This window comes from Dendropsophus ebraccatus, chromosome 8, assembly GCF_027789765.1.
Source record: "Dendropsophus ebraccatus isolate aDenEbr1 chromosome 8, aDenEbr1.pat, whole genome shotgun sequence".
Lineage (NCBI taxonomy): Eukaryota > Metazoa > Chordata > Amphibia > Anura > Hylidae > Dendropsophus > Dendropsophus ebraccatus.
The window spans coordinates 56714643-56741534 of NC_091461.1; the positions used below are offsets into that span (position 1 = coordinate 56714643).

Consider the following 26892-nt stretch of genomic DNA (forward strand, 5'->3'; position numbering starts at 1 on the left):
GGAGAGCACAGGGGGGCTATATACTATTGTGGGGAGAGCACGGGGGGCTATATACTATTGGAGAGCACGGGGGGCTATATACTAATGGGAGAGTGCACAGGGGGCTATATACTATGGGGAGCACAGGGGTCTATATACTATGGGGGAGAGCACAGGGGGGCTATATACTGTTGGGAGAGCACAGGGGGGCTATATACTATTGGGGGGAGAGCACAGGGGGGCTATATACTATTGGGGGGAGAGCACAGGGGGGCTATATACTATTGGGGGGAGAGCACAGGGGGGCTATATACTATTGTGGGAGAGCACAGGGGGGCTATATACTATTGTGGGAGAGCACAGGGGGGCTATATACTATTGTGGGAGAGCACAGGGGGGCTATATACTACTGGGGATAGTGCACAGGGGGGCTATATACTAATTGGGGAGCGCACAGGAGGGCTGTATATAACTGGAGGAGCACATGAGGTCTATATACTACAGGGACACCTTAAAACTATGGAGGCACAGAGGGGTGTAACTATGTAGGGGTACAGAGGGGTGTAACTATTGTGTAGGGGTACAAGGGACCTAACTACTGTGGGGGAGCACAGGGGGCTATATATTATGGGGGAGCACAGGGGGCTATATATTATGGGGGAGCACAGGGGGCTATATATTATGGGGGAGCACAGGGGGCTATATATTATGGGGGAGCACAGGGGGCTATATACTATGGGGGGAGAACACAGGGGAGCTATATACTATTGGGGAGAGCACAGGGGGGCTATATACTATTGGGGGGAGAGCACAGGGGGGCTTTATAATATTGGGGGGAGAGCACAGGGGGGCTATATACTATTGTGGGAGAGCACGGGGGGCTATATACTATTGGAGAGCACAGGAGGGCTATATACTAATGGGAGAGTGCACAGGGGGCTATATACTATTGGGGGGAGAGCACAGGGGGGCTATATACTATTGTGGGAGAGCACAGGGGGGCTATATACTATTGGGGGAGAGCACAGGGGGGCTATATACTATTGTGGGAGAGCACAGGGGGGCTATATACTACTGGGGATAGTGCACAGGGGGGCTATATACTAATTGGGGAGCGCACAGGAGGGCTGTATATAACTGGAGGAGCACATGAGGGTCTATATACTACAGGGACACCTTAAAACTATGGAGGCACAGAGGGGTGTAACTATGTAGGGGTACAGAGGGTTGTAACTATTGTATAGGGGTACAAGGGACTACTGTATGTGTTGGAGCCTTAAATATTTGTCTGGCAGAAGATTCACAGCCAGGAGAAGACTTCAAGGTGGCCCAGGCTGGATGGAGAGAAAAAGAAAAAGTGACAGATTCTGATCGGAGAAGACGCCCCCGGTGAGTCACTGGATGTAACTGCACTCTGTTATAGGGTTGTAGTGTTAGGGCGGTATTATGTAATGGTATCATTGATGATAGCTTTCTGTTTTTAGTGCAGTTTTTATGTAATATGTAATCACTGTATGGTGGAAATAGTGTTATAAGGTAACTACTGTATGTATTGGGGCTCTTGATACAGTGTGGGGGCAAATTCAGTACATTATACAATGTGCCAAAAGGGAAAGGGGGGGGGCCCACTCTTGAGGGCTGTGCACTGGGCCCACCAATGTATTAAAACGGCCCTGGTTGCATAACTACTATTCCCATCATGTCTAGTTTGGCTTTGGCTCTCCAGGCATTATGGGAATAGTAGCTTTGCAAAAGGTAGAGGGCTGCAGGTTCCCCAATCCTGTATAAAAGAGAAACTATGTCTCTCTCTCCTGAGCAGTCTGCCTTAGTAAATACTTGTTTACTGGAAAATCTTTCTTGGAACTCTGCATTGTACTGTGTCTTTATCATCCCTCCTTTAAATGCATTAATAAATGAAAACTGTTACATTATAAAGTGGCCTAGGGACCCTATTACTCAGGGCGATTATCTGTGTAATTATTACACAGGCCATTTTGGGCAGATATCGCCCCGTGTAAGGGTGCGTTCAGAACTTCCAGCGGATTCCGCCACTCAAAGCCCCCCCCCGCTCCCGCTAGAAGATCTGCCTGGCCTATAGGCTCCATTCTATTCAGGCAGATTCCACTGTCTGCCCAAAAAGAATTGACAAGCCAAATATTTGAGTGAACTCCGCCTGACCATAGAATGAAGCCTATGGAACGGGCACGATTCCACACGAATTCCATAGTGTGAACGTACCCTACTAAAGACAACAATCAGCCGTGGAGCTGATCATCAGCTGATTGTTGCCAGCTGTTATAAAATCATCAGATGATCATTTCAGCATGTTAAAAAATCATGAGCTGCCAACCATGCATTGCGTCAGTCGGAGGCTAATTAAAATATTTAGAAAAAAAATTAAGTTTTATACTTACATGTCCAAGCTCCAGTGTTAGATCTAGCTTTCCCCCACTCACCGAAGCTGCTGCTGAAGCTTTTACACCCGTTTCTGAAGTGACAGGTTGTGGCGCTGTCCTTTCTTGGTCAGTGTCACTTCAAAAATGGGTGTAGAAGCTTCAGCAGCGGCTGCAGTGAGTGGGGAAAATCTAGGACATGGGTCTCCAAACTGCGGCCCTCCAGCTGTTGCGAAACCACAACTCCCATCATCAGGGGTGATTCTAGCCTCTCTGCTGCCCGAGGCGAACTATAGAATGACGCCCCCCCCCCCCCGTCAATCCGCCCACATTATAATCCACTACTGCCCCCCCCCCCACTGCTGTCCCCAATAAACATAATGTTTGGTCCCTTTCTGCACAGAGGATGTCAGGAGAGGAGGGGGCTGACTTTATAGGAGAGGTCCCAGCAGCACAGAGGATGTCAGGAGAGGAGGGGGCTAATCCTATAGGAGAGGTCCCAGCAGCACAGAGGATGTCAGGAGAGGAGGGGGCTAATCCTATAGGAGAGGTCCCAGCAGCACAGAGGATGTCAGGAGATGAGGGTGCTAATCCTATAGGAGAGGTCCCAGCAGCACAGAGGATGTCAGGAGAGGAGGGTGCTAATCCTATAGGAGAAGTCCCAGCAGCACAGAGGATGTCAGGAGAGGAGGGTGCTGATCTTTTAGGAGAGGTCACAGCAGCACAGAGGATGTCAGGAGAGGAGGGTGCTGATCTTTTAGGAGATGGTCCCCCTCTTCCCCCCTTATAGATGGTCCCCCTCTTCCCCCCCTTATAGATGGTCCCCCTCTTCCCCCCCTTATAGATGGTCCCCCCCCCTTATAGATGGTCCCCCTCTCCCCCCCCTTATAGATGGTCCCCCTCTCCCCCCTCCCTTATAGATGGTCCCCCTCTCCCCCCTCCCTTATAGATGGTCCCCCTCTTTCCCCTCCCTTATAGATGGTCCCCCTCTCCCCCCCCCTTATAGATGGTCCCCCTCTTCCCTCTCTCCCCCCCTTATAGATGGTCCCCCTCTCCCCCCCCCTTATAGATGGTCCCCCTCTTCCCTCTCTCCCCCCCTTATAGATGGTCCCCCCTCTCCCCCCCCTTATAGATGGTCCCCCTCTCCCCCCCCCTTATAGATGGTCCCCCTCTTCCCTCTCTCCCCCCCTTATAGATGGTCCCCCTCTCCCCCCCCCTTATAGATGGTCCCCCTCTTCCCTCTCTCCCCCCCTTATAGATGGTCCCCCCTCTCCCCCCCCTTATAGATGGTCCCCTCTCCCTTATAGATGGTCCCCCTCTCCCCCCTCCCTTATAGATGCCCCCTTATAGATGGTCCCCCTCTTTCCCCCTCCCTTATAGATGGTCCCCCTCTTCCCCCCCCTTATAGATGGTCCCCCTCTTCCCCCCCCCTTATAGACAGTCCCCCTCCCGCCCCTCCCTTATAGATGGTCCCCCCCTTATAGATGGTCGCCCTCTTTCCCCCCTCCCTCATAGATGGCCCCCCCTTATAGATGGTCCCCCTCTTTCCCCCCTCCCTTATAGATGGTCCCCTTCCCCCTCCTATAGATGGTCCCCCTCTTCCCTCTCCCCCTCCCTTATAGATGGTCCCCCCTTATAGATGGTCCCCCTCTTCCCCCCCCCTTATAGATGGTCTCCCTCTTCCCTCTCTCCCCCCCCTTATAGATGGTCCCCCTCTCCCCCCCTTATAGATGGTCCCCCTCTTCCCTCTCTCCCCCCCTTATAGATGGTCCCCCTCTCCCCCCCCCTTATAGATGGTCCCCCTCTCCCCCCCCCCCCCTTATAGATGGTCCCCCTCTCCCCCTCCCTTATAGATGGTCCCCTCTCCCTTATAGATGGTCCCCCTCACCCCCTTATACATGGTCCCCCTCTCCCCCCTCCCTTATAGATGCCCCCTTATAGATGGTCCCCCTCTTTCCCCCTCCCTTATAGATGGTCCCCCTCTTCCCCCCCCTTATAGATGGTCCCCCTCTCCCCCCTCCCTTATAGATGGTCCCCCTCTTTCCCCCCTCCCTTATAGATGGTCCCCCCCTTATAGATGGTCCCCCTCTTTCCCCCCTCCCTTATAGATGGTCCCCTTCCCCCCCCTATAGATGGTCCCCCTCTTCCCTCTCCCCCTCCCTTATAGATGGTCCCCCCTTATAGATGGTCCCCCTCTTCCCCCCTACCTTATAGATGGTCCCCCTCTCCCCCCTCCCTTATAGATGGTCCCCCTCTTTCCCCTCCCTTATAGATGGTCCCCCTCTTCCCCCCCCTTATAGATGGTCCCCCTCTTCCCTCTCTCCCCCCCCCTTATAGATGGTCCCCCTCTCCCCCCCTTATAGATGGTCCCCCTCTTCCCTCTCTCCCCCCCTTATAGATGGTCCCCCTCTCCCCCCCCCTTATAGATGGTCCCCCTCTTCCCCCCCCCCTTATAGATGGTCCCCCTCTCCCCCTCCCTTATAGATGGTCCCCTCTCCCTTATAGATGGTCCCCTCTCCCTTATAGATGGTCCCCCTCCCCCCCTTATACATGGTCCCCCTCTCCCCCCTCCCTTATAGATGCCCCCTTATAGATGGTCCCCCTCTTTCCCCCTCCTTATAGATGGTCCCCCTCTCCCCCCTCCCTTATAGATGGTCCCCCTCTTTCCCCCCTCCCTTATAGATGGTCCCCCCCTTATAGATGGTCCCCCTCTTTCCCCCCTCCCTTATAGATGGTCCCCTTCCCCCCCCTATAGATGGTCCCCCTCTTCCCTCTCCCCCTACCTTATAGATCGTCCCCCTCTTTCCCCCCTCCCTTATAGATGGTCGCCTTCCCCCCCTACCTTATAGATGGTCCCCCTCTCCCCCCCCCCCCTTATAGATGGTCCCCCTCTCCCCCCCCCTTATAGATGGTCCCCCTCTTTCCCCCCTCCCTTATAGATGGTCCCCTTCCCCCCCCCTATAGATGGTCCCCCTCTTCCCTCTCCCCCTACCTTATAGATCGTCCCCCTCTTTCCCCCCTCCCTTATAGATGGTCCCCTTCCCCCCCTACCTTATAGATGGTCCCCCTCTCCCCCCCCCCCTTATAGATGGTCCCCCTCTCCCCCCCCCTTATAGATGGTCCCCCTCTTTCCCCCCTCCCTTATAGATGGTCCCCTTCCCCCCCCCTATAGATGGTCCCCCTCTTCCCTCTCCCCCTACCTTATAGATCGTCCCCCTCTTTCCCCCCTCCCTTATAGATGGTCCCCTTCCCCCCCCTACCTTATAGATGGTCCCCCTCTCCCCCCCCCCTGCACAGCAGATAAAACAAAAACAAAAAACAGCACACAACTCACCTGCCATCCGTTCCCCCGTCGAGCCTCTCTGGTCTGGTCCCGGCTGATGTGCGGCTGCCCGGGGTGTCCCGTCCTGTCCCCGACAGCGCGCGCATCAGAGAGCTCCCCGTGCGCCTGTGGCTGTGACTTCCGGCGCACGGGGATCTCTCTGATGCGCGCGCTGCCGGAGACAGGATGGGACACCTCCGGCAGCCGCACATCAGCCGGGGGACTAAGGCTGCATTCCCACGTTCCGTGATCCTGACGGATCACGGACGTGGAATGCATTTACCGGAGTCCCCCCGCGCCCGGACAGCATCTGTAATGAGATGCTGTGAGCGGGGGAGACTGTATTCATAAGCGCCGCGCGGCTGATTCATTACAGCGCGGCGCTTATGAATACAGTCTCCCCTGCTCACAGCATCTCATTACAGATGCTGTCCGGGCGCGGGGGGACTCCGGTACATGGTACGATCAGTGGCGGATTATAATGTGGGCGGCCGCCCGAACCGCTCATATTATAATCTGCCACTGAATGCCGCCCCCATGAAGACAGCTGGTGGCGCCGCCTGAGGCAGACGACTCAGGTCGCCTCATGATTGCGGCGCCCCTGCCCATCATGCCTGGACAGCTAAAGCTTTGGATTTGCCTGTCCAGGCATGATGGTAAATGTAGTTTTGCAACAGCTGGTGGGCTGCAGTTTGGAGACCCATGATCTAGGAGGACACTGGGGAGCATGGAAAGGCAAGTATAAAACTTTTTTATTAACTATATAAAGCAAGGGTTGCATGGACATCATTAATAATGTCTGTGCAGTCCTTGTCACACGATATTGTAAAATAGACATTGTAAGTGAGTGCCAATCTACCAGGTGTATCTGGCCATCTAATACAGCCCTAATGCTGTCAGCACTGATTGGACAGTGTTAGTGTAGAGACACATCCTCAACTGGTAACATCCAGTCCTCAATTTATCTCTACATTTTCAAGAGCAATAACAGAAGAAGAGCACAACACAGTGGTATTCTATAAAGATTACAATTATTTACAGACAGGAGCTGTGGTGGTTCTTCTTTAACAATTGCATTTAAGGGGCTGTTCACACTACGGAATTTTGGCAGAGTTTCAAGCAGAGTCTGGGGCGAGACTCCACCCAAAGTTTGGCCTGTCCCATTCAATAGGACGTCTCATGCACACTCTGCCATCCACCCCAAAGAATTGACATTTTAATTCAGTCAACATGTAACTCTTCAATTTAGATGCTAGTTCACACTAATACTTCACATTCAAATAAATATATTACAGATATTTTATATTATATGTAAATATAAAGAATATATAAAATTGTAAAATCGTTTAAAACAACTAAAATATTCAGTGTCTGCATATGTCTTAGATCAAATTATCAATGTAAATTAGTTCTTATAGGGAAAAAGATAACATGGGCACAAGTGAACTTAACCAGCCACTGCAGAGAAGATAGATTTTACGGCTGCTGTTCAGGTAAATAGTCATTCATATTATACTAGGAAGCCTAAACTTATAGGAGGGGGCCTGATCTTGAGACCCTCCTCTATAATGTCTTTATCAATACCTGTATAGGCAGCGGTAGTCTTTCAGTGGTAACGGCTTTAAGAAATGAAATACCTTTTACGAATATTACATTGCCACCTTGTGGTAGTTTATTATATGACACTTCACAAGGCTAGTAAAAACAATGTATCTCACCATCTTCTATATATGAGTGCCGCCCATAACTTGGATAAGAATCTGAATCATCATCTAAAAAAAGAAAAAAACATTAAAAAACTGAAAGTGCATCTAGAAAATAGTGGTCCTAAAATGAGAAAAAAATATCATAGCAAGAAGCCCTTGCATAACCACACAAATGTAACATATTAACACAAATAGATAACAAGGGATGTTCTTTAATCGTAATAATATTTCTACATAATTGTTACATACAGAGGAGGATTACACATATCTGTTTTAGTATCCAGATTACTGAGCTCTTTATCAATATACTAACATGTATACACATGCAGCAGCTTCATAGGATATAATTGCAGGGCTGTATTAAATCAACATAGGCAGATGCCTTAGAGATTAGAGGAAGGGAGGCAAAGCTCATGTGCACCAGAAACCATGTTATGACGTCCATCAATCATAACATTTAATAAGATTGGTCAGGCTAGAACATGGGTTTGCTCTGGCTTACAATTACATACAGTATGCTTCTAGGTGTCCTTGCTATGGCGAGTAACCACACATGTTGGCTGCTTGAAAGATCACATTTAGGGAATACATACAGTCAGTCAGTGCTCATTACAAGTGTAAACATGTATACTTCACACGTTTATTTTCCTGTTCCTCATAAAGCACCAGCATGTTTTGCACTGTCCAGCAAGTAGTATGAGAAAATGCTGTCAGTCACCCACTCATCCCGGGAACTCTGGGTGGCAGCTGGCAAAGCCCACTGTATCTGCGTCCTCCTCTGGACTCAGTGAAGTAGAAGCAGGAACGAGATCCTGTGTATTAACCGGTGCAATGCTATGATGTCAACGTGCCTGCCTAGAGATCCCGTCCCTGCAGATCAGGGAGCTGCGCAGGAGTGATGTGATTATTGTTGTTTTTTTATATTATTGTCACTGGGGCTGCATAGAGGAGGCCTATACTAAAGATGATGGGGGCAGGGGGCTGCATAGAGGCCTATATTATATTAGGAAGAACTGCACAAGGAGATCTTTACAATATGGGGGGGGGGGTTATAATTTATGAGGGCTGCACAGAGGAGACCTATAGTATAAAGGGAGTTGCACTGTGTACTATAGTACATGAGGGCTGAACAGGAGGACCTATACTATACATGAACTGCACAGAGGGACCTATATTATATTGGGGGGCTGCACAGTGGGGTTATACTACATGAGGGCTAAACAGAATATACCTATACTCAGGGGCGGATTAACTTTACCATAGGCCCCGGGCTGTTCACCAAGCCTGGGCCCCCCACCCCACTGTAACTATGGAAGCACTAGCCTGGCGTTCATAGTACAGGATAGATAATGTCATGATGTCCAGATTTGTGCAAAATTGCCATAAAAAAACTGTGATTTTTTGCAAATCATGGCAGAAGTGTAGCCAGGAGACAGTACACCATTAAAAGTATAAGTCTTTTTGGGTGGTCATGGGCCCCCAGGAGCTCAGGGCCCCGGGCTGCCGCCCAAAACGCCCCTATTATAATCCACTACTGCCTATACTATATAGGGCCTGCACTGAGGTACCTATACTATATGGTACTTGATAGATGTGTCTTTTTTCAACCTTTGCAAACTATGTTCTGTAAAATGCAAGCAGCTATAAATAGAGGCAATGTCCATAAGTACGTTTGTAGTAACTAACTGTAGTCCTTCACATTGGTAATCCCACCCATACAAAGCCCAGGAAGCATCAAAACAACAGTGCTGCACAGAGTTGTATGAGATAAAAAATAATTATTGTACATCAGATTTATGATGGCATCATCTAGTAAGCATTTAAACACAAAAAAAAAACAAAAAAAACCCTAAATGCATCAAAAACCCCTCTATGTTTTTCCAATCTTAAATGAAGGCACATAAACAGGTATAAGAAACACAAAAACTATATTCAGTACTATAAAACAGAAAGCAATACAATTCTGGACAAATATAAATCTTATTCGACATACAGAAGCTGTAGCATTAACCAATCTGTACCGAATACAATACAGTAGTATATATGCAGTTATTGATTGAAGGAAAGCAACTTCTAGGCCACCCAGTATTATAATACAGCACTGTACAACCAGCAGATAAGCCACTGTTAAAATACCGGACCGTAGACGCTAGATTGTGGCGGTTCAGATATATTGTGCATTGCCCTCTGATTTCAAGCATAACTCAACTGAAATGCAACAGCATATCATCTTCTAATGCTAAAGCGAGTCAGGGTAAACTGTGAATAGTTTGCTTATTACATAACAGCACGCAATGTCAAATGCACCACAGCAAATTCAAGCCCAAACCTATTAGGAGCAAACATAATATACAAGTCAAGCCTAAGAGAGCTGAAAGAACATTAGTACAGGACATATACTGGTAAGCTAGCCATACACTAGAGATTTCAGATGGCCGCTTGGTGTTCACGGTTTGCCTGTGAAAGTCGTAGTTCAGGATGACAAAGTTAGAGATGATTGGCGGATGGATCTCAGCCTTGCTCGGTAGCCTGAGTTTCTATTGATAAGGAGCACATCTACTGTATGTTTCAGAGTATTTTCAGGTATTGCTCACTGCACAGGACTATGATAGCAGATTCCCTTTCCAATAGATATCTGCCTATAATCGGAATCTGTCATGTTCCTTCATGTCACAAAAAGGCAGTGTCTGTTATCTCTAGTGTATGGCCAGCTTTAGTCTTTCCAATTACCTTCAGAGCTAGGGCTAGGAGTGGATACAGGAAACTGGTAGGTAGGAGTATAAGGATTGAACTCTGCAGCAGAGAAAAGCAGCAAAGAACAGCATATCCACATGTACCCGTGGTAATAACTATATTCTAACACATAAGTAAGAACTGTAATCCCTTATAACTTCAGGGGACTATATAATGGCAACCATATTATATGCTTTATTGTAAACTCTGGTATCAGAACAAAAGACTCTAACTGCCTTCTTAATAGGGTTAGGGCCATAACACTTAACAACAACAATGTGTTAGCCAACATGAAGCATTATTCTCTGACTTATGTAAGCAAGCAGGGTGAATAGTGCAGACTGGCTGCAGAGATTACATATGCAAACACAGGTTCACGTCTCAAGCCAATCCTCTGGTACCTTCTGCTTGAGGCTTGGCTTCAGGAAGCTCGGGAAATATGTAAGTGGGGGTATAGGGGTTTTCTTCTGGAGAATCTAATACGCAGTAAATTGAAGGAAAAGAAAACAAGAGAAGTTGCACAGACTGGGAATAAGAAAAGCCCCCACAAATAAGAAGTATTTCTGGAATGTAAAGATCTACTTTATGATTTCATGTAACCCGCCCTCTGCTAGTGTATGATATGCTGTAAGGATTTGCAGGCTAATTCTCAAGCTACAGTCCTGACAACAGCTTTGCTATTTTGAGTTCTCTTTTGCATGTTTAATATGCTATGTGTGTATTGTCACCTTTAGCTATGCACAGGGGTATAGCTAGGATTCATGGGGCCCCTTGAATCCTTTCTGCCCCATACATACTCACCTGGCCCAGGGCTCCTTTGTACTCTCAGCTCCCTGATGCACGAGTGACATCACTGGGAGAATGAACGCAGGGGGACTGTGCTGGGTCAGGTAAGTATATGTATGGGGTGGGGGATGCTTTGGTAGCTGGGGGTGTAATGCTGCAGAGACTGGCAGGGCAGGGAGCCAATGGCTGAATGGGCTCCCAGAACGGCTGCACGTACCTCACGGCCGGTCTACTGTGGTCTTCATGTTCAGTAAAATGCATTTTTATTCTGTGCGCGAGGCAGGGGAAGAGCCATGAACCAGTCATCTGGGCTGTGACTAGTCATGGCTGTCTGTCCTGTCAGTGCAGTCTGCGGGGTGATTGACAGGCAAGGAGGCCCGTTAAAGGCTGCGATCGGACCTCCTAGGCTGTCAATCACCCCACAGAGCGTGGGTTCATGGCTATTCCCCTGCCTTGCGAGCAGGATTACAATGCATTTTACTGAACATGAAGACCACAGAGCCCGGAACCTCTGACACCACTGGGGACACGGCTGTGAGGTACGTGCAACTGTTCTGGGAGCCCATTCAGCACAAATTTAGTCATTGGTTCCCATTAACTCTGAGCATTCATCATAAATGCACCCAGTTAAAGGGCCAGGGGCCTGTGGGCCCTCTTCATACAAGGGCCCCATAGCAGTGCCATGGTCTGTCTTTATGGCAGCTACGCCATTGGCTATGCACATGCTGTCATGGATCTATGGTATTGACAGTGATACAAACAATAGGTGGCTATGTTTAATCTCATATTAGTATCAATTGGGTAAGGAATTTTATTACTGGGTACAAGGGGGTAGCCTGTCATATTGAGCATTGTCATTAGACATGTCTGGGTTAAATCACTGTGTAACTAAATAGTGAGAACAGGCAGGCCAAAAAAAAAATCACCAATGACACACAGAGTTTGTATATAAGCATATCCCTTTCAAGTCTGATATTGTAATGTCTTTGTGGCCTCTGCAATCATTGTTACAGCTAGTGTATTGCAGTAGTCAGTGACCATTAACTCTAGAACACAAGACTAGGCCGGTACACAAGACTAGTCTGGTACTTGTGCAAACGCTAACAGTCTACTAAGAGTGGAAAAGGTTTGAAAATATCAACATGCAATCCCCATGTATTCTGATTGCTTTCTACCCCACCAGCTTATTTTGTGTATATTTACTTATGACATCGTGTTTTTGTTCCAATGTTGTTGCTGAAAATGAAAAACAGCGACATTGGTCTTGGTTTGTGAAGTTCACTTTGCTCATTTCTAATTCTGATTGAAAAGTTAACATATTACACTTCAAGTGTAAAAGAAGTAAATGCTTTGCCCTCAGTTTTGCAGCAGTAAGTGCCTTGTCCTCAGTTTTGCAGGAGTAAATTCTTCGCCCTCAGCTTTGGTGCAATAATTGCTATGCCCTCCGTTTTGCAGCACTAATTGCTTTCTCCTCAGTTTTTTGAGTTTTTGCTTTGCCCTCAGTTTGAAACAATAAATGCTTTGCCCTCCATTTGGAGCAGGAAGTACTTTGCCCTTAGTTTTGTACCAGTAATTGCTCTCTTCTCAGTTTTAGAGATGTAATTGCTTTGCCCTCAGTTTTCACCAGTAATTGCTTTGCCCTCCATTTTGGAGCAGAAATTGCTTTGCTTTCCGTTTTGGAGCAGTGAATGTTTTGCTCTTAAATTGCAGTAAATGCTCTGCCCTCAGTTTGGACCAGTAAATGCTTTGCCCTAAGTATTGCAGCAGTAAGTGCTTTGCCCTCAGTTTTGGACCAGTAATTGCTTTGCACTTAATTTAGGAGCAGTTTTAGGATCAGTTTTGGAGGAGTAAAGTTTTGCAGCAGTAATTGCTTTGCCCTCAGTATTGCAGCAGTAATTGCTTTGCCCTCAGTATTGCAGAAGTAGGTGCTTTGCCCTCAGTATTGCAGCAGTAAGTGCTTTGCCCTCAGTTTTGGACCAGTAATTGCTTTGCACTTAATTTAGGAGCAGTAAACGTTTTGCCCTCAGTTTTGGAGGAGTAAAGTTTTGCAGCAGTAATTGCTTTGCCCTCAGTATTGCAGCAGTAATTGCTTTGCCCTCAGTATTGCAGCAGTAAGTGCTTTGCCCTCAGTTTCAGAGCACTAAGTTACATAGACGTGGCGGTGGGTGACATCTGTGTGCACATTCATCACCCAGTGATACTTAATCGTACACAGATAATGACTTTCAATTAATTAGTTATGTCAGACATTTCTGCAGCGGAAAAACAACTGTGTTTTATTAAAGATAAGAGGACGTTCTTTAGTTTCATGGCCTGGTGCCTGCAGACTGTAAACAGTGTAACAGCAAGCAGGCGGTATTAAAGCACAATTACATTTCTAATGACTGAAATAATGACTTTGTGAATCACTCATAGCAGAACCAGTGGGCAGCTAATAAAAAAAAAGGTTACAAAGATAAAGGGCAGTGCTCATCTGTCAGGCTGCCAAAAACTGCAAAAAAGAAATTAAGCAACCAGCACGACTCCAACTCTTTATCCCCCTTCTGAAAAGTAAAAGCAACAGCCTGACCCCTCCACTTTACCTTTGCATTAACTTTGTTAAAAAGCTATGTACTGCAGAAGTGCTAGTGGCTGATATTGTGTCCCCAAATCCAATTCTGCGACACAACCAGGCCTTAACACTGGTAGGTCGCTAAAATGCTTTGAAAAACAGCCTCCATACATGATTACACACTATAGGCCCGTTTCACACTAGACTAGAGTCTGATGAGCTAAACTGACAGCTATCGGTTTTTAATAAAATTACTATGGAAACCTTTTTTATTAGGAGTGTCCTTTTAAAAGTGGTATTTTAGCACTGTAGAAAATAAATATATAGTGGTGGACTGCTGGTTACATTAAAAAAAACAACTATACTTACTTAACCCTGGTGCCACCATAGCTCAAATTCTTCTTTTTCTGTCCCCTTGCTGCTCATCTCATCAACCTGCATTTGAGGGAGTGCTAGAAAAAGGATCTTCCCACTCTGCAAATCATTGGCCACAGTATCTCTGTGGTCAAAGCACTTGTCTTTTGAGCAGCAGGAGACTGGATGAAGAACAACTGGAGTTATGGCAGGGGAGCAGGGGAAGGTAAGTATTTTTTTTTTCAATTTTACCAGAGCCCTACGACAACATAATTTTTTTTCTTCAGCAGAGGAATACCCCTTTAAAGAGATTTGAATACCTTGGACCTCTACGATCTATGCATGTAATGTAATTTAGGATTCCAAACAAGGAGCAGTAGGGGATCCGGGAGACTGATCAATGGCCCAGATTTATCAAGTTGATTAAAACTGAAGTAAACTGCTCACAGCAACCAATCACAGCTCAGCTTTAATATCTTAATGAGCTCTGGTAAAATAAAATCCAAGCTTTAATTGGTTGTTATAGGTTGTTTCTATTTTATACTCTTTGATAAATCTGGGGCAATATTTTTAGACTTTCATTCAATATAACCCCTTCTTAAAATCCCACACATTCACATATAGGATACGATATATGTTTTAAAGAAACGAGAAGTGATCCAACTTTGTTTTTCTGCTGGTCTAGGAGTTCTGATGTACTTACAAGGCAAATGGTCTCTAGCCAATCTATAAGTTTCGAGGCATAACCCATATCATAACATATACACTTAGTTCTGATACGGCATCCTTCAGTAATAGTTCAGAGAAGTTATTGTTGTGAGCTTCTAATCATGCTCCATAAACCTTCATGTGCAGTAAACCAAGGCTAACCCAACTTTCTGGCAGAATAGCATCTCATTCCTAATATTTTAGATTTAGTTATTTCTGAGAAAAAAAAAACACAATGTTACCTCTGTTAAGCCGGTGGATCTGCTTGAACATGGTCTTGTACCAGTCCTTTGATCTCTCTGTGTTCTATGAAAGAGAAAAAAAATATATATATATTTGGATATTTAAAGATAAATATAAAGTTAAAAGCTTTTCTAAAAAAAATTACTGCAATGGTAAAGGAGTTCCCCTATTAGTTACCAGGATGAACCTGTTTAAAGGGAACCTGTCCCTTTCATGCTGCCTAAACGACAAGTTATTAGGTGGTCCCCAAAGGCTTCTCCCCACCCTACTGGCCTTGATTGATAGGTCTATCCATGTTTGGGTATTAGGAGGGATCTATCAATCACAGCCAGCCGGCCAGACAGAAGCCACCAACATCCACCTCAATGACTTGGGGTTTGGGCAGCATAAAAGTGATAGCAGGTTTACTTTAAGTTGTCCAAGCTTGGTGACACACTCTGAGACAGGTTGTTTTGGGTACTGCAGCTCCAGCACCGTCTTATGCTTGTAGGTAAAAGCTTTATTACACAAGATGATTATCTATCAAACCAGGCGGATATCACCCTATGTAACAGAGCCAACGATCAGTCAACGAAGGGGCAAGTACTTGCTCTTCTGCTGATCGTTCGCTTTAAACTTTTCAAAAAATCATTTGCCGTTGGCTGCACATCTTAGTGTGTAATGGAAGATGTGTGGCCAATGGTGAATTGAAGCTAAGGGTTGCATAAAAAATCATTAGCTTTATCGTGCAGCCCTGGTCACATGATTATTGACAGGGGTAATAGGCTCAGTAAGCGATCTAGCTTGTTTACAGCATAGCTTGGGCCATGTAATGCGGGCCTTACTAACACCTATTATTCCACTTCTGTGTAGAATTAAGAATTTGCATTTATTAAATTCTGTAAAATACTGTGAGCCTTTTGCCAAATTAAAATACTCGGAAGAATACTCTGATATCTACCCTACCAGATCAGCATTCACTAATCCCACTGATAATAGCATTCTATCAAGAGATAATATGGTATCACAGCAGATTTTAAATAATTAGATGTCACAGCGTTTCCGACCCAAAACCAGCGTTTGTCATATAGATATCATCATTTCAAAGGAATTGAGGTGGAGTTTAGCACTTCCTTCTTGGAAATGTAGGTTAAATTTCATAATCCATGAGAACATGCAGTACAGAGACAGAATAGAAGAGGCATTAAAACTACCTATACATTGCAGACTAAAAGTCCTTGATCACGACCTTGGTCATAGACCTTCAGAAACCACCCCCTTCCCCCCAACAGCACTTACATCATACAGCAACCAATAAACTATGTTTTACAAAATGACACCATGATCAAACATAGATGATACTAATGTGATCCCCCAGACAAACAAACATCAATGATCAATGAAGGTCAGCTTTATATTCCTAGTGAGTACCCCAGTCCTTTCATTGTTCTGACCAGCAATGGACTAAGTACAGACCGTTCAAACACTGCCTTCAATTTAGTCCTAGGGAACACCTCCACTAGTATCTTCACTAGTAGATGATAAAAACTTGAAAATAGTTGCATACCTAAAACGCCTCCTTCCAGTCCATTAACTGATGTAATGCACTTAGGTCAATGCTCTTGAATGTATACACAGTAGCTTCCCAGCCGAGTCTGCACTTACTATTACTAAGAGAGCAGTGGGAGCTGAGTTATGTACATTCAATGACCATTTCTGTGCAGACTCCCACGTCTACTTGTTGTACTTAACAGGAGGGGGCAGAACTGCAAGCAACAAGCAAACTTTTCTCTATCAAACAGCAGCAATATTATAAATGTATGAAGCAATGCAATCTTTCTATATACCTATAATCACATTCAAAACTTTCATTTTCCCTGGTTATAGACTTCTAAATCTGTATTCTCATAGGGAACTAAAGGCAAGTGAGCAAATTCACACAGAATGGCAAAAAAATATATTCAAACTTGGGCCCCGAGACATCCAGTCAGGCCAAGGCTTTTTATAAAAGTCAAAGGGAGAACCAAAAATAGAAGCTTTTGTAATTTGGTAATATAGTTTATGTTGCATTTTCTTACAATGTTAAATATCCCTGTTTGCTGACAATGAATAGGAGCACTCTTGCTTATACCCAGAGGCATTACATTTGTACAGACCTAATATTTCTCATAGTTTTGTGTCTGTTACAATTGCCTCTAGTCTAGGTAATGCTCTTTGAACTATGGTATACTAAAAATTATGTTAAAAAATAATGTAAAATTTAATTTCACCTTTTTTCAGTAGTTTACTACCAATTCTTTCATATACAACTTTTTACTTTGAGAAATCATACAGACAGTGGCATAGGAAATGGCTTACCCGCAGCGGGATGCCTATCTCATCTGCTGACATTTCTGCTGTGTAATAAGGCGAGCGGACCTCTTTTCTTGTATTATCTACGGATGTTTTCTGCACTGGGGGATTATCCAGATACTTCCTCTCCTGGACCGTTACTGGCTCTGCTTTCTCACTATGAGAGTTGTCTAGCACAGGATCTGGGGAAACAAAAAGTTATCTCATGACACTGTCTAGCATGACTAGCATAGCATGTTCCCAAATAGGAGAGAATACCTATGCTACAGAACAGCAGCACTAGAAATGTACAACCTGCTGGAACATACATTCTAGAAACGCAGCTCAAAGCATGTGATGCTTCTAGCACTCAACACCAGGTATATGTTGTACACAGCTACAATTCTAAAACAAGCTTAATGAAACAGAAATCATAACCATATATTATCCATATTTTAGGCTGAAAATTAATATTTTGAGATGTACCTTCATTATTTATTAGTATTACAAAGATACAAAGTACTTGCTAAGTAAATCACAACAATATACTCCAAATTTGCAAACCAATACATTTAATTGGCTCTGTACCCACAATCTAACACTCCAAACCGCTTGTACCATCAGACAGCTGCTTTTAATTGCAAGATGTGTCCGTTCGGCAGGTGATGCAGTTTCTGTCCTAAAAAATCAACTTTTTGAAAAATCTTTAATAAAAATATTGTTTAAAAAAAAAAAAACTACTTTAAAACTTTTAGCCCTGTGTCAAATTGGCGTAGCCTAGAGTGTCTGTGTCCTAGGCCTGCACTGCCCCTCCATCTCTCCTCCCCGCCCACTTCATCATTAGAAACACCCCTATTTACCTGTCTGTAAACTGCACATGCGCTGGATCGTTAAGGCACATGTGCAGTTTTCAGACAAGTGAAGAATAGGAAAAATCCTGCCTGGGGCTGTTCCTAATGGTGAAGAGGGCGGGGTGGAGGGATGGAGGGGTGGTGCAGGCCTAGGACACAGACACTCTAGGCCATGCCAATTTGACACAGGGCTACAAGTTTAAAAGTTGTTTTTTAAGGACAATAACTGCATCACCTGCTTAACAGACCCTAGGATGGATCTTGGATTAAAAACAGCTATATGATGGTACAAATGGTTTGAGGGGAGAGCAGCCTGTGGGTAAAGCATCACTTTAAATTTACTCCTGCTTTCAGCTGAATAGTCTGGATTGATAATGTGATGGCTAGGGATACATTGTATAACAACATGTATTGGAAATGCATTGTCAGACAGGTCATCCCTAGAAGCCAGTCAAGTTTACCCAGAATTAGGCTACATTCACGCATTCTGTAGTGCACCCGTAATTGTGGACCTGCAATTACAGGCAGCAGTACAGACCCATTCATTTAAACTGGCCCTGTTCACACATTCCAAACGTGTTATAAGGCAGTGATCCGTGCTGCAAAAATGACAGACCGGTCCGAACTAGGACAGAATTGGCAATTTCAGATCACTGTTCTGTAAAAAAATAGATCAGTGGTATTGCGGACACCCTACAGCTACCTACAGATGCACTTTCAACAGGGTGATGATTGTTGGAATGGTGGTTAATATACTAAGGGAACCTAACATCCCTTTATATGGCTTTAACGATGAGTAATCAAGAATCTCCCAGTCCCACCTGCCTTAAGTGCCAGGTCTCTTCCTGTTAGGGTATAGGGATAGAGCTAGCCGTCAAGTGCAGTGGGGAGGCAGAAGCCACCAGGGAGTGACCCAATGACTTGTAGTTCAGGCAGCAGGAAAGATATTACAGGTTCCCTTCAAATTGGACATATCTCTGTGTCTAACTGCCTTATTCTTGGTAAATTTAAGAAATAAATAGATAAATGTGCAAAGTATGTTATCCAGTTCAGCACTACCAGATCTAAATGTCACTTTCCAAATACTACTTGTTAATTATAAATGTATATCTGCTATAAAAGCTAATGGAATACTAAATACTTGTGCAAGTCTGTGCCATGTATAATGATATTTAGTAGATCATACATATATAAATATATATGGTGCAGACTGGAGTGGTGTAATAAGCTGATCAGGTCATACAGATTTCCATTTAGCGTTTCCTAATCAGGAAAGCAGGAGATAGGTATTATAATCATGCAGCATGTTGGCGGAGCTGCTATTAGAACACCACAACCCTTATTATGATGAGCCGTAATCTTCATCTAGTGACAGCAGCAATTACACCACAGATTTATTCCAGACATCTGCACATTGAGATGGAATCATCTTCACAAACTTAGAATATTCTAGGGCGAGGCATCATCACGCCAAGTCCTGATGAGTGTGAAGAGTCTCTGAGCAGAACTTGACCTTTTACTTTCTGTTTCTGTGTTTTTAACAATGGGCAGAGCTCCCTGATGGGATTATTAGATGTGTGCACTAGCTCTATGCATTCTATCCACCAGGAGAGGGCAGCTTGCAGCTGTTTATCACGCTGTCAGGTTACAGTATACTGAACACAGTGCTGCTATTAATAGGGCTGCCCACACCCTGAAACCAATAAAATGCCCAGTATACATAACAAACCTTCTTCTATTTAGACATTTCTTTATTATATCTGATATCTGAAAAAAGAAGGCAGCAACAAAAATTCTGTACTTACAACTTCAATAGGGGCAGTAAATTAGTTACAGTGAAGGTCTGGGGCCAAATGACCAGGGATCTTTAATTGGGGACATTTTAATATTAGGGGGCTTTCATATTGTTACAATTTTGCATGCAGCAGATCTCCTATAGGGGTGACCTCTGGTTAGATGGTACTGTCCACCTCTGCAACCAAGTATTGTATTGCCCCCCAAAAGTCATACAAATCACCAATATACACTTATTACGGGAAATGCTTATAAAGTGTTTTTTTCCTGCACTTACTAATGCATCAAGGCTTCACTTCCTGGATAACATGTGATGTCACGACCCGACTCCCAGAACTGTGTGGGCTGTGGCTGCTGGAGAGGATGATGGCAGGGGGACACTGAGGGACACTGAGCATCCCTCTGCCATCATCCTCTCCAGCAGCCACAGCCGCACCGCTCTGGGAGTCGGGTCGTGACATCACCATTTTATCCAGGAAGTGAAGCCTTGATGCAGTAGTAAGTGCAGGGAAAAAAGCACTTTTCCTTAGAATCAATAAAAGGGGTATTATTATGTCCAAAGTTGTTGCCTATCAAAAAGTTAGTGGATAAAAGGCTTATGAGTAGGGGCCAACCTGTCTAAAACAGGGAAAACTGTCCCCTTGAATGAATAAATGGAGTGCACCTCGCATGCTGCATTCATTGGGAGGGGGAGGGGGGATGGCACAAAACTGTGGGTATGGGAAAAAATGATGGAGGTGTCACCTTATTTCTTCTTTAAATCTCCTTTTATTCTTCCCATATCATCCTTCGACAGTAAGAGCTCTCCCCATCCCTCCAGAGTAGAGAACGGTCGTACCTTCTTGTCCATGCTTGCAAAGTAGTAGTACTGTATAATACGCACCAGAAGTCATCAGCAGCTCTAACTCACAGTTCACACACACCATGTGCCACATCATCTATCATGTTACAATGGATACGACCTGGGATAAAAAGCTTGATAGAAGCTGCTGACAGCACCTGCGGTACAGTACTACGCTGCAAGTGAGGAGGTGATGTGGACCGATGATGTTGTTGGAGGCTCTTTGCACCAGTGTCCCCTGTACAGAGGGGGCAGATTTGAGGGGGGGGGGGGTCTCCCTTAAGGTTCATCCTAAGCTCTTGTAATTAAAGAGATATTAACATCTTTCTATCTAGAATCATTGTGGGTTTGTGTTAGAATGTTACATGAGGTACAATGCATGAATTATTCTTATAGAAAGCTGTAAATGAATCCAGTAAGTTACTATGAAGCCTCATTAACACTCCTCCTTAACTGCTATTAAAACGACAGGCTAAATCCTCATGAACAGCCTTTCCCATTCTCCGAGAGCTTGTCTACTATGGGCCTCATATAGCCAGAAGTGTTGTTTTTTTTTTTGTTTTTTTTACAGGAACTACGGACGAACTTATATTTTCTTTCTGACTGCAATAAATACATTCCGATAGGTTGTTATGGCCAACCTGGCCATGTTTTCTTGTTTCCTATATAAAGTCCTATAGGCATGTCCACACATTTTGTACAGGTTCTGCATAGGGTTTTCATTATCCATGCAAAGAACTTACTGTTATCCTGAACCCTTTATCGGAAATAATCAGAAAAGCATAGAGTCTAAGATTTCTTAACGTGTCTACTAAACAGGTGCGAAGCATACAGTAAGCGTGGATGGCATTGGTGTCATACCTGGCAAGCTACTAAGCCGTTTTTGCTGCTCTGTGGTAAGAAAGCAGAGAAATACACGTAAGACAAGTGTCAGGTTATCATGCATGCTTTATATAAACTATAAGCAACAATGTGACTTAATAGTCTGTGAACAATGAATCAAAATGGTGAGTGACAAAATCATAGGGAAAGGGTGCAGGGCAGTGAGTGAACTAACAGGCAGATTGTATAGAAAAATTATGGAATCAATCCGGGAACATATGTGAGAGGATAACCAGGCAAACGATTACTCAATGGTCCATTGCAGCAATTGGTGACAGAAGACATCTGACATTATAATGGTGACAAGACATATTACCTACTAGGAAAACCATTCAAATGTTGCATTTAAGTGATACCAATCCCGTATCTACATAGAAGTGATACATTTCACAAATGAGGAGGATTCTGGCACTTAACCTTGTTTATACAATTAGAATTGCTACATTAGTTTATTTCTCATTGACTCATGCCAGTCCTCATGTAAATGAGCCAGTGACTCACAGCTCAAATAACTAATACATGTGCCAAGATGTCTGGGACAACCAAGATTTAGAGATTAAAGGGGTTTTCCAACTAATCCAAAAATGTCATCTCCCAGCCCTATGACTCCTGTCCTTCATGGCTGCTTTGTTTACATGGCTGCACCACCGTGTAGCCACATCACCACTGCAGCCAATCAGCGTCATTACTAGCGTGTGACACAGAATTCCTGAGGTCATGGACTCGATGCAATGGTGACATTGGTATATGAGAAAGACATCGCTGCGGCCATGTAAACAAAACTGGCAGGGAGGGCTGGAAGTGTTGAAAATTAAACTATTGCGTATAGCTTTGTTATGGCATCAGAATTATTAACAGTCTCAATATTTTTTAGTAAAATCGGAAAAAAACCAATGTATTTATGTCTCTAATCTTATAACATCAGGTTAGACTTTGCTGCCCCATCACACCGTTTTAAGAGGGATAAGTCAATGCCAGAACAATCTGTCTTCAACCTACCTCTCTCCATAGAAGAAATATAACCGTTCAGCTGTGAAAAAGGTTCACGTGTATGGAGCGGTTGGGAGAGATAACCATTGGATGAACAATGGGACCTTGCTACAGCCACTGACAGGCTGAGTGGACTGCATATATCACAACTCGGGTCCCGGCTCAGACCAAGAAGTAGCCAGGTACCCGGAGACCAGAGTGGTGATACGTGGCTACCAGCGCTGGAGCGGGGGAGGTTATAGCATGTTAGTATTTTTATCCTCCCCCTTTCCAGCATTTGTTAAAAAAATAGCTTTGCCTGGACTTCTCTTTTAAATATTTATATTAGCTAGTAACAAAGAAACAACTAGCAGATATATAAAGTATTATATGCAGCTGGAACAACTAGGTCTAAAGACATTGTGACATTCTACAGGCCAGTGTGTGGAAAGTGGGCAACGAAAGGTCAACTAGCAATCCCATGTCTACAGGAGAGTAATTATAGCCCATAAAATATAACGGTACAGCCATCCCTCAGTCAGATGGAGGCCACAAGAGGGCCCCTGTAATAGCCACCCTTTAAAGGGATGCCATTATTGCCTGTGGGTGACAAATGGCATACTTCATGTATAGGCTATATTGGCATCAGTGTAAAAGGATTTTCTCTGCAAAAATGGTTAATGGTCTATCCTAAAATTAGGACATCAATCACCATTTACTTGAATAGGTGCTAAGCTGCCGGCAAATCGTCTTTTACTGCCGCGCATGAGGCAGGGAGGAAGCAAGCAGGGAACTAGTCACCTGGGCTGTGACGCTATTGGGCCTCTATAAGTCTCTTCCTATTTACTTAAGGAAGAGATCTGTCAATCAAGCAGAGAAAAGAAGGTAGCTAATGGATATTTCTTCCGCATCCTGACTCTTTTTAAAACTATGTTTTCTATTATTAAAACTATGGGCAAAATGTAGTTCATTGTAATGAGGGAGCCTGTCAGTATTTCATGCCGTCCTTGGTTAAGACAACATGAATCTGCTGACGGGCAGAAATACTTATCATATATTTGATATTCACATATTGTTGTCAGCCATTATAGAAGCATTTACTTCACAATGAAGTGTGAAACTCACGGAATAGAAAGAATTTTGCAATCATCAAATCAACAAACAAGTAGCTGAGGGAACATAATAGCGGTAACTCTACAGGACAACTAAAGATTCTGTGGATCTTCAACCCAATGGCCAACTGGACACTTGACATAGTGTATATGACATATAGAACCAGTACCATGCTTACCAGTTACCAGGATAACCTTACCTCTATTATGCTGCAAAAGTACTATGGTGGGGTTTACAGTGGTAGTAGATGGATACACAGAAGGTTTGCTTATGGGTGCAAAGGAGGAAGGTTTGTCATTGCTCAAGCTGGGAACTGTAATGTTATCTGGGATAGGCTCCTAAAAACAAAGCACAAGTTATTGTATTACAGATCTATCAAAGAAAATCATTAAAGTATCTCAAACAAGTAAATTTTTTCTAAAAATCTACCGTTCAATGATGATGGGTCATTGCTCATAGGCTATCCATCTAGTTTGCGGAAGGAGTGACAGGATCTTTTTAACAGTAACTAGTTAGACATGCAAACACATGCAGTATCTAATGAAACTGGATCACTTCACTTGGCATCATTTGGACAAGTAGGAAAATAAGCTTTGCATCGTCACACTGGACAGAGACAACTAGACGCCTGTCGAGTCACTCAAACTATGCAAAACAGGTGTGCTAACGCCTGAAGAGTGGCAGACATTCAGAACAGCACGACACACAGAGCACAATTTGTTTATTTACAGCGCCATATAACGGTTCAGAGCCTTCAATACCATTATATGCTTTTCCATAGGATTTAAAATAAAACAACCCCCACTTCTAAAAACACAGAAACGAAAGACATCATTGACGTTACTGTCAAACAGACAGAAGAGTTACAATTAGAGTCCATGCATCACAGAACAGAGGCAGATACAGTTAGTCATGCTTTCTGGGAGGAGGCAGGAATTGACTGGTATTTAGTAAGCTAGTAAAGAAGTCTTATGTTGTGAGTACATAGTGAAGGTATCAGCAGCTTACTGTGTGTAAGATGGCTCCAATCTTATCAAGTTCCGAGACTCTGTGTGAGTCCTCCGTTACCGGAGGAACCAGTGAAGGAGGCGGAGAGCAAGACGGTAGACTGTTTGATATAGAAAAATTGGGAGAGCTAGGATTTGATCCCTTTTGCAGATGAGGGGGGATAAAATCATCAAGTGTCGGAAAAGCCAAGTTAGAGGTGACAAGTTCTGGGGAGGCTGAGAGTTTGCCAGCGGGTACAAGAGGTGGCGGTGGAGTGCTCGAAGTGGATTCTTGCTCCCTTTCAACTTTAACCTGGATGAGTGGGACTACTATTACCTCAGGCTGAGCTGTGACTGAAGTGCCATCCTGTGGGAAATAAGGTGTTGTTACGCACGGCGGAAACTGATATACTCAACGTGTGCAGCTGTGAGATGACATGCGTTCACATGTCAAATATAACCATGCTGCAGAGGCTAGGAGAGAGAGTGCACCATTGTGACACATACAACTAAACAATAAGAGACATAAAAAGTGCAAACCAGTTCTCAAGGGTAATAAATACAAATCAAATCAAGAATTTTCATTGTTCTTAATACAAAGTCTCTATTACTCGAGAAAAAAAAGACGGTTATGAAAATGAAGAGGAAGAAGTGCTGAATTACAGACAAAACAAGTAAAGTACTGTGCCAAAAGAGAGTATCAATTTACTGGAAATGTGACAAACACTATTTTAGCTACACATAATAAGACAAAACAAGACATTGTTAGTGATGATCAAAAATAATGGAAAGTCAAGGTGCATAAATATATGAAAACAAGTACCATGCCACGGAATCTCTGTGCCCCTGGGGCTTGTTTAGGCTTTGATGTATAGTAGGGATCCTTTGCAGTCATGTTGACACGGCCAGCTGGAATCTGTGTATCTGGCTCTCTGCGTCCCATTTCTTGATGTGGAGAGCATTGACTCCAGAAAGTATCTATTTCACCATCGCTAATAGAATCTTTACTTGGGACAGGGTCAAAGAATGGCCTGGGAGGGATGGGAGGTGGGGATTTTCCGGTGTCTATTATTGAAGAAACAATGTTTGTGGCTGGTGATTTAGTTACATCAGCTCCCAATTCAGCACCCTCCGTTTTATCATGTGCAATGCTGGTGGGATTTTCAGATGCAGCTGGGCCAGTGCTGTTAGATAAACAAGCTACATATAGACTGCTGACCTTTTTATCGGCTTTGGGCTCATGACTCAAATTCATTCCAGCAACACTTCTAACTGCACCGCTTAACTCATAGGGCTGGTGTTGTAGTGACGTGTTTGGCAGGGGGCTACTATCAACGTGCTCAATTCCAGAGTGAGAGGAAGGGACGTTAGAGTGACCTGTAGAGATTTCTTGGTTTAAAGCAGAAACGCAGGTTGTAGAAGAGTTCGGTGCGCCCGTAGCATGCGGTGTATAGGGTTTGGGGGCACTTAGGTAAAGCCCATCCAAAATAGGTACTGGCTTTAGGTAAGAAAACTTTGTGTTAGTATGTGGTCGCCATGCAAAACTCTCCTCTTTGGGAGGAGGAGGGATTGGAGGAGGGAGAGATTTCTACATGGCCATATGTAGAACACAAAAAGAAAAAGAAAAAGAAAAAATGATCAGAAAATGATGAGTATCACAAGGACAAATGGAAATTTTAAAACATAAATAAGAAACTGAATTTATGTGATTTGAAAGGGAAGTTGCTTGCTGAATATTGTAGGGTGAAGTCATGAAGGAAGTTCACATGCCAACATACAAAATAGAAAGAAACTATAACTATTAAAAATGAAATCTAAATCTAATCTAAAGTTCTGTATGTCAATGTATCTAATGCCTTTAGACTGAGGATATAAAAAGCACAATACATTTTTTATCGCTTTATAGAATATGTTTTTGTTTTTACACTTTTTTTTTCATTTGTAAATCTTTGCTAAAGTCTAAATCCTCAGTGATTATATTTCACAAATCTAGAAATACAAAACCAAATGTAAATGGACACTGTCACTTTAAAAATGCCAGGAAAAGTATATGCCAACTGTTTCCTTTTCCAAGCTCTGTCCAAGTGATCAAGACTGACCCCCAGTATAAGTGCAGGGGCAGCTACGCATGGCATACACAGAGATGAGTAAGAGAAATGCTAAGCCATGCGCTTCTCATTTCTAGTGACTGGACATTTTCTGAACACCGAAACCCTGACCAATCAAAAGTTAGGATATATCTTTATAACATGTCAAAGGTTTTTAAAAGTTACAGATATACTTTATCAATATTAATAATAATATGTATCACTACTGGTTTATAACATCAGTGGCTGGTAAATTTATTTCCTTAAAATAAAAAAAAAAAAAA

At 43.9% G+C, this 26892-nt stretch overlaps 1 protein-coding gene across 26 annotated transcripts in view; it reads right to left on the bottom strand.

Annotated features, from left to right (window-relative positions):
* SORBS1 (sorbin and SH3 domain containing 1) overlaps positions 1–26892 on the bottom strand; it is a 287999-nt gene that overhangs the window by 58538 nt on the left and 202569 nt on the right. For 18 of the 26 annotated variants that reach the window (XM_069980452.1, XM_069980451.1, XM_069980453.1 and 15 more), the window contains 8 exons: positions 25345–26109; positions 24544–24888; positions 23735–23873; positions 21433–21462; positions 17113–17288; positions 14775–14838; positions 10535–10609; positions 7413–7466 (listed from right to left, as the gene is read on the bottom strand). In XM_069980452.1, the coding sequence (XP_069836553.1) occupies positions 7413–7466; positions 10535–10609; positions 14775–14838; positions 17113–17288; positions 21433–21462; positions 23735–23873; positions 24544–24888; positions 25345–26109 (1648 nt within the window). The remainder of the gene's footprint in view (positions 1–7412; positions 7467–10534; positions 10610–14774; positions 14839–17112; positions 17289–21432; positions 21463–23734; positions 23874–24543; positions 24889–25344; positions 26110–26892) is intronic. The other 8 variants (XM_069980450.1, XM_069980459.1, XM_069980472.1 and 5 more) reach the window with 6 other exon arrangements.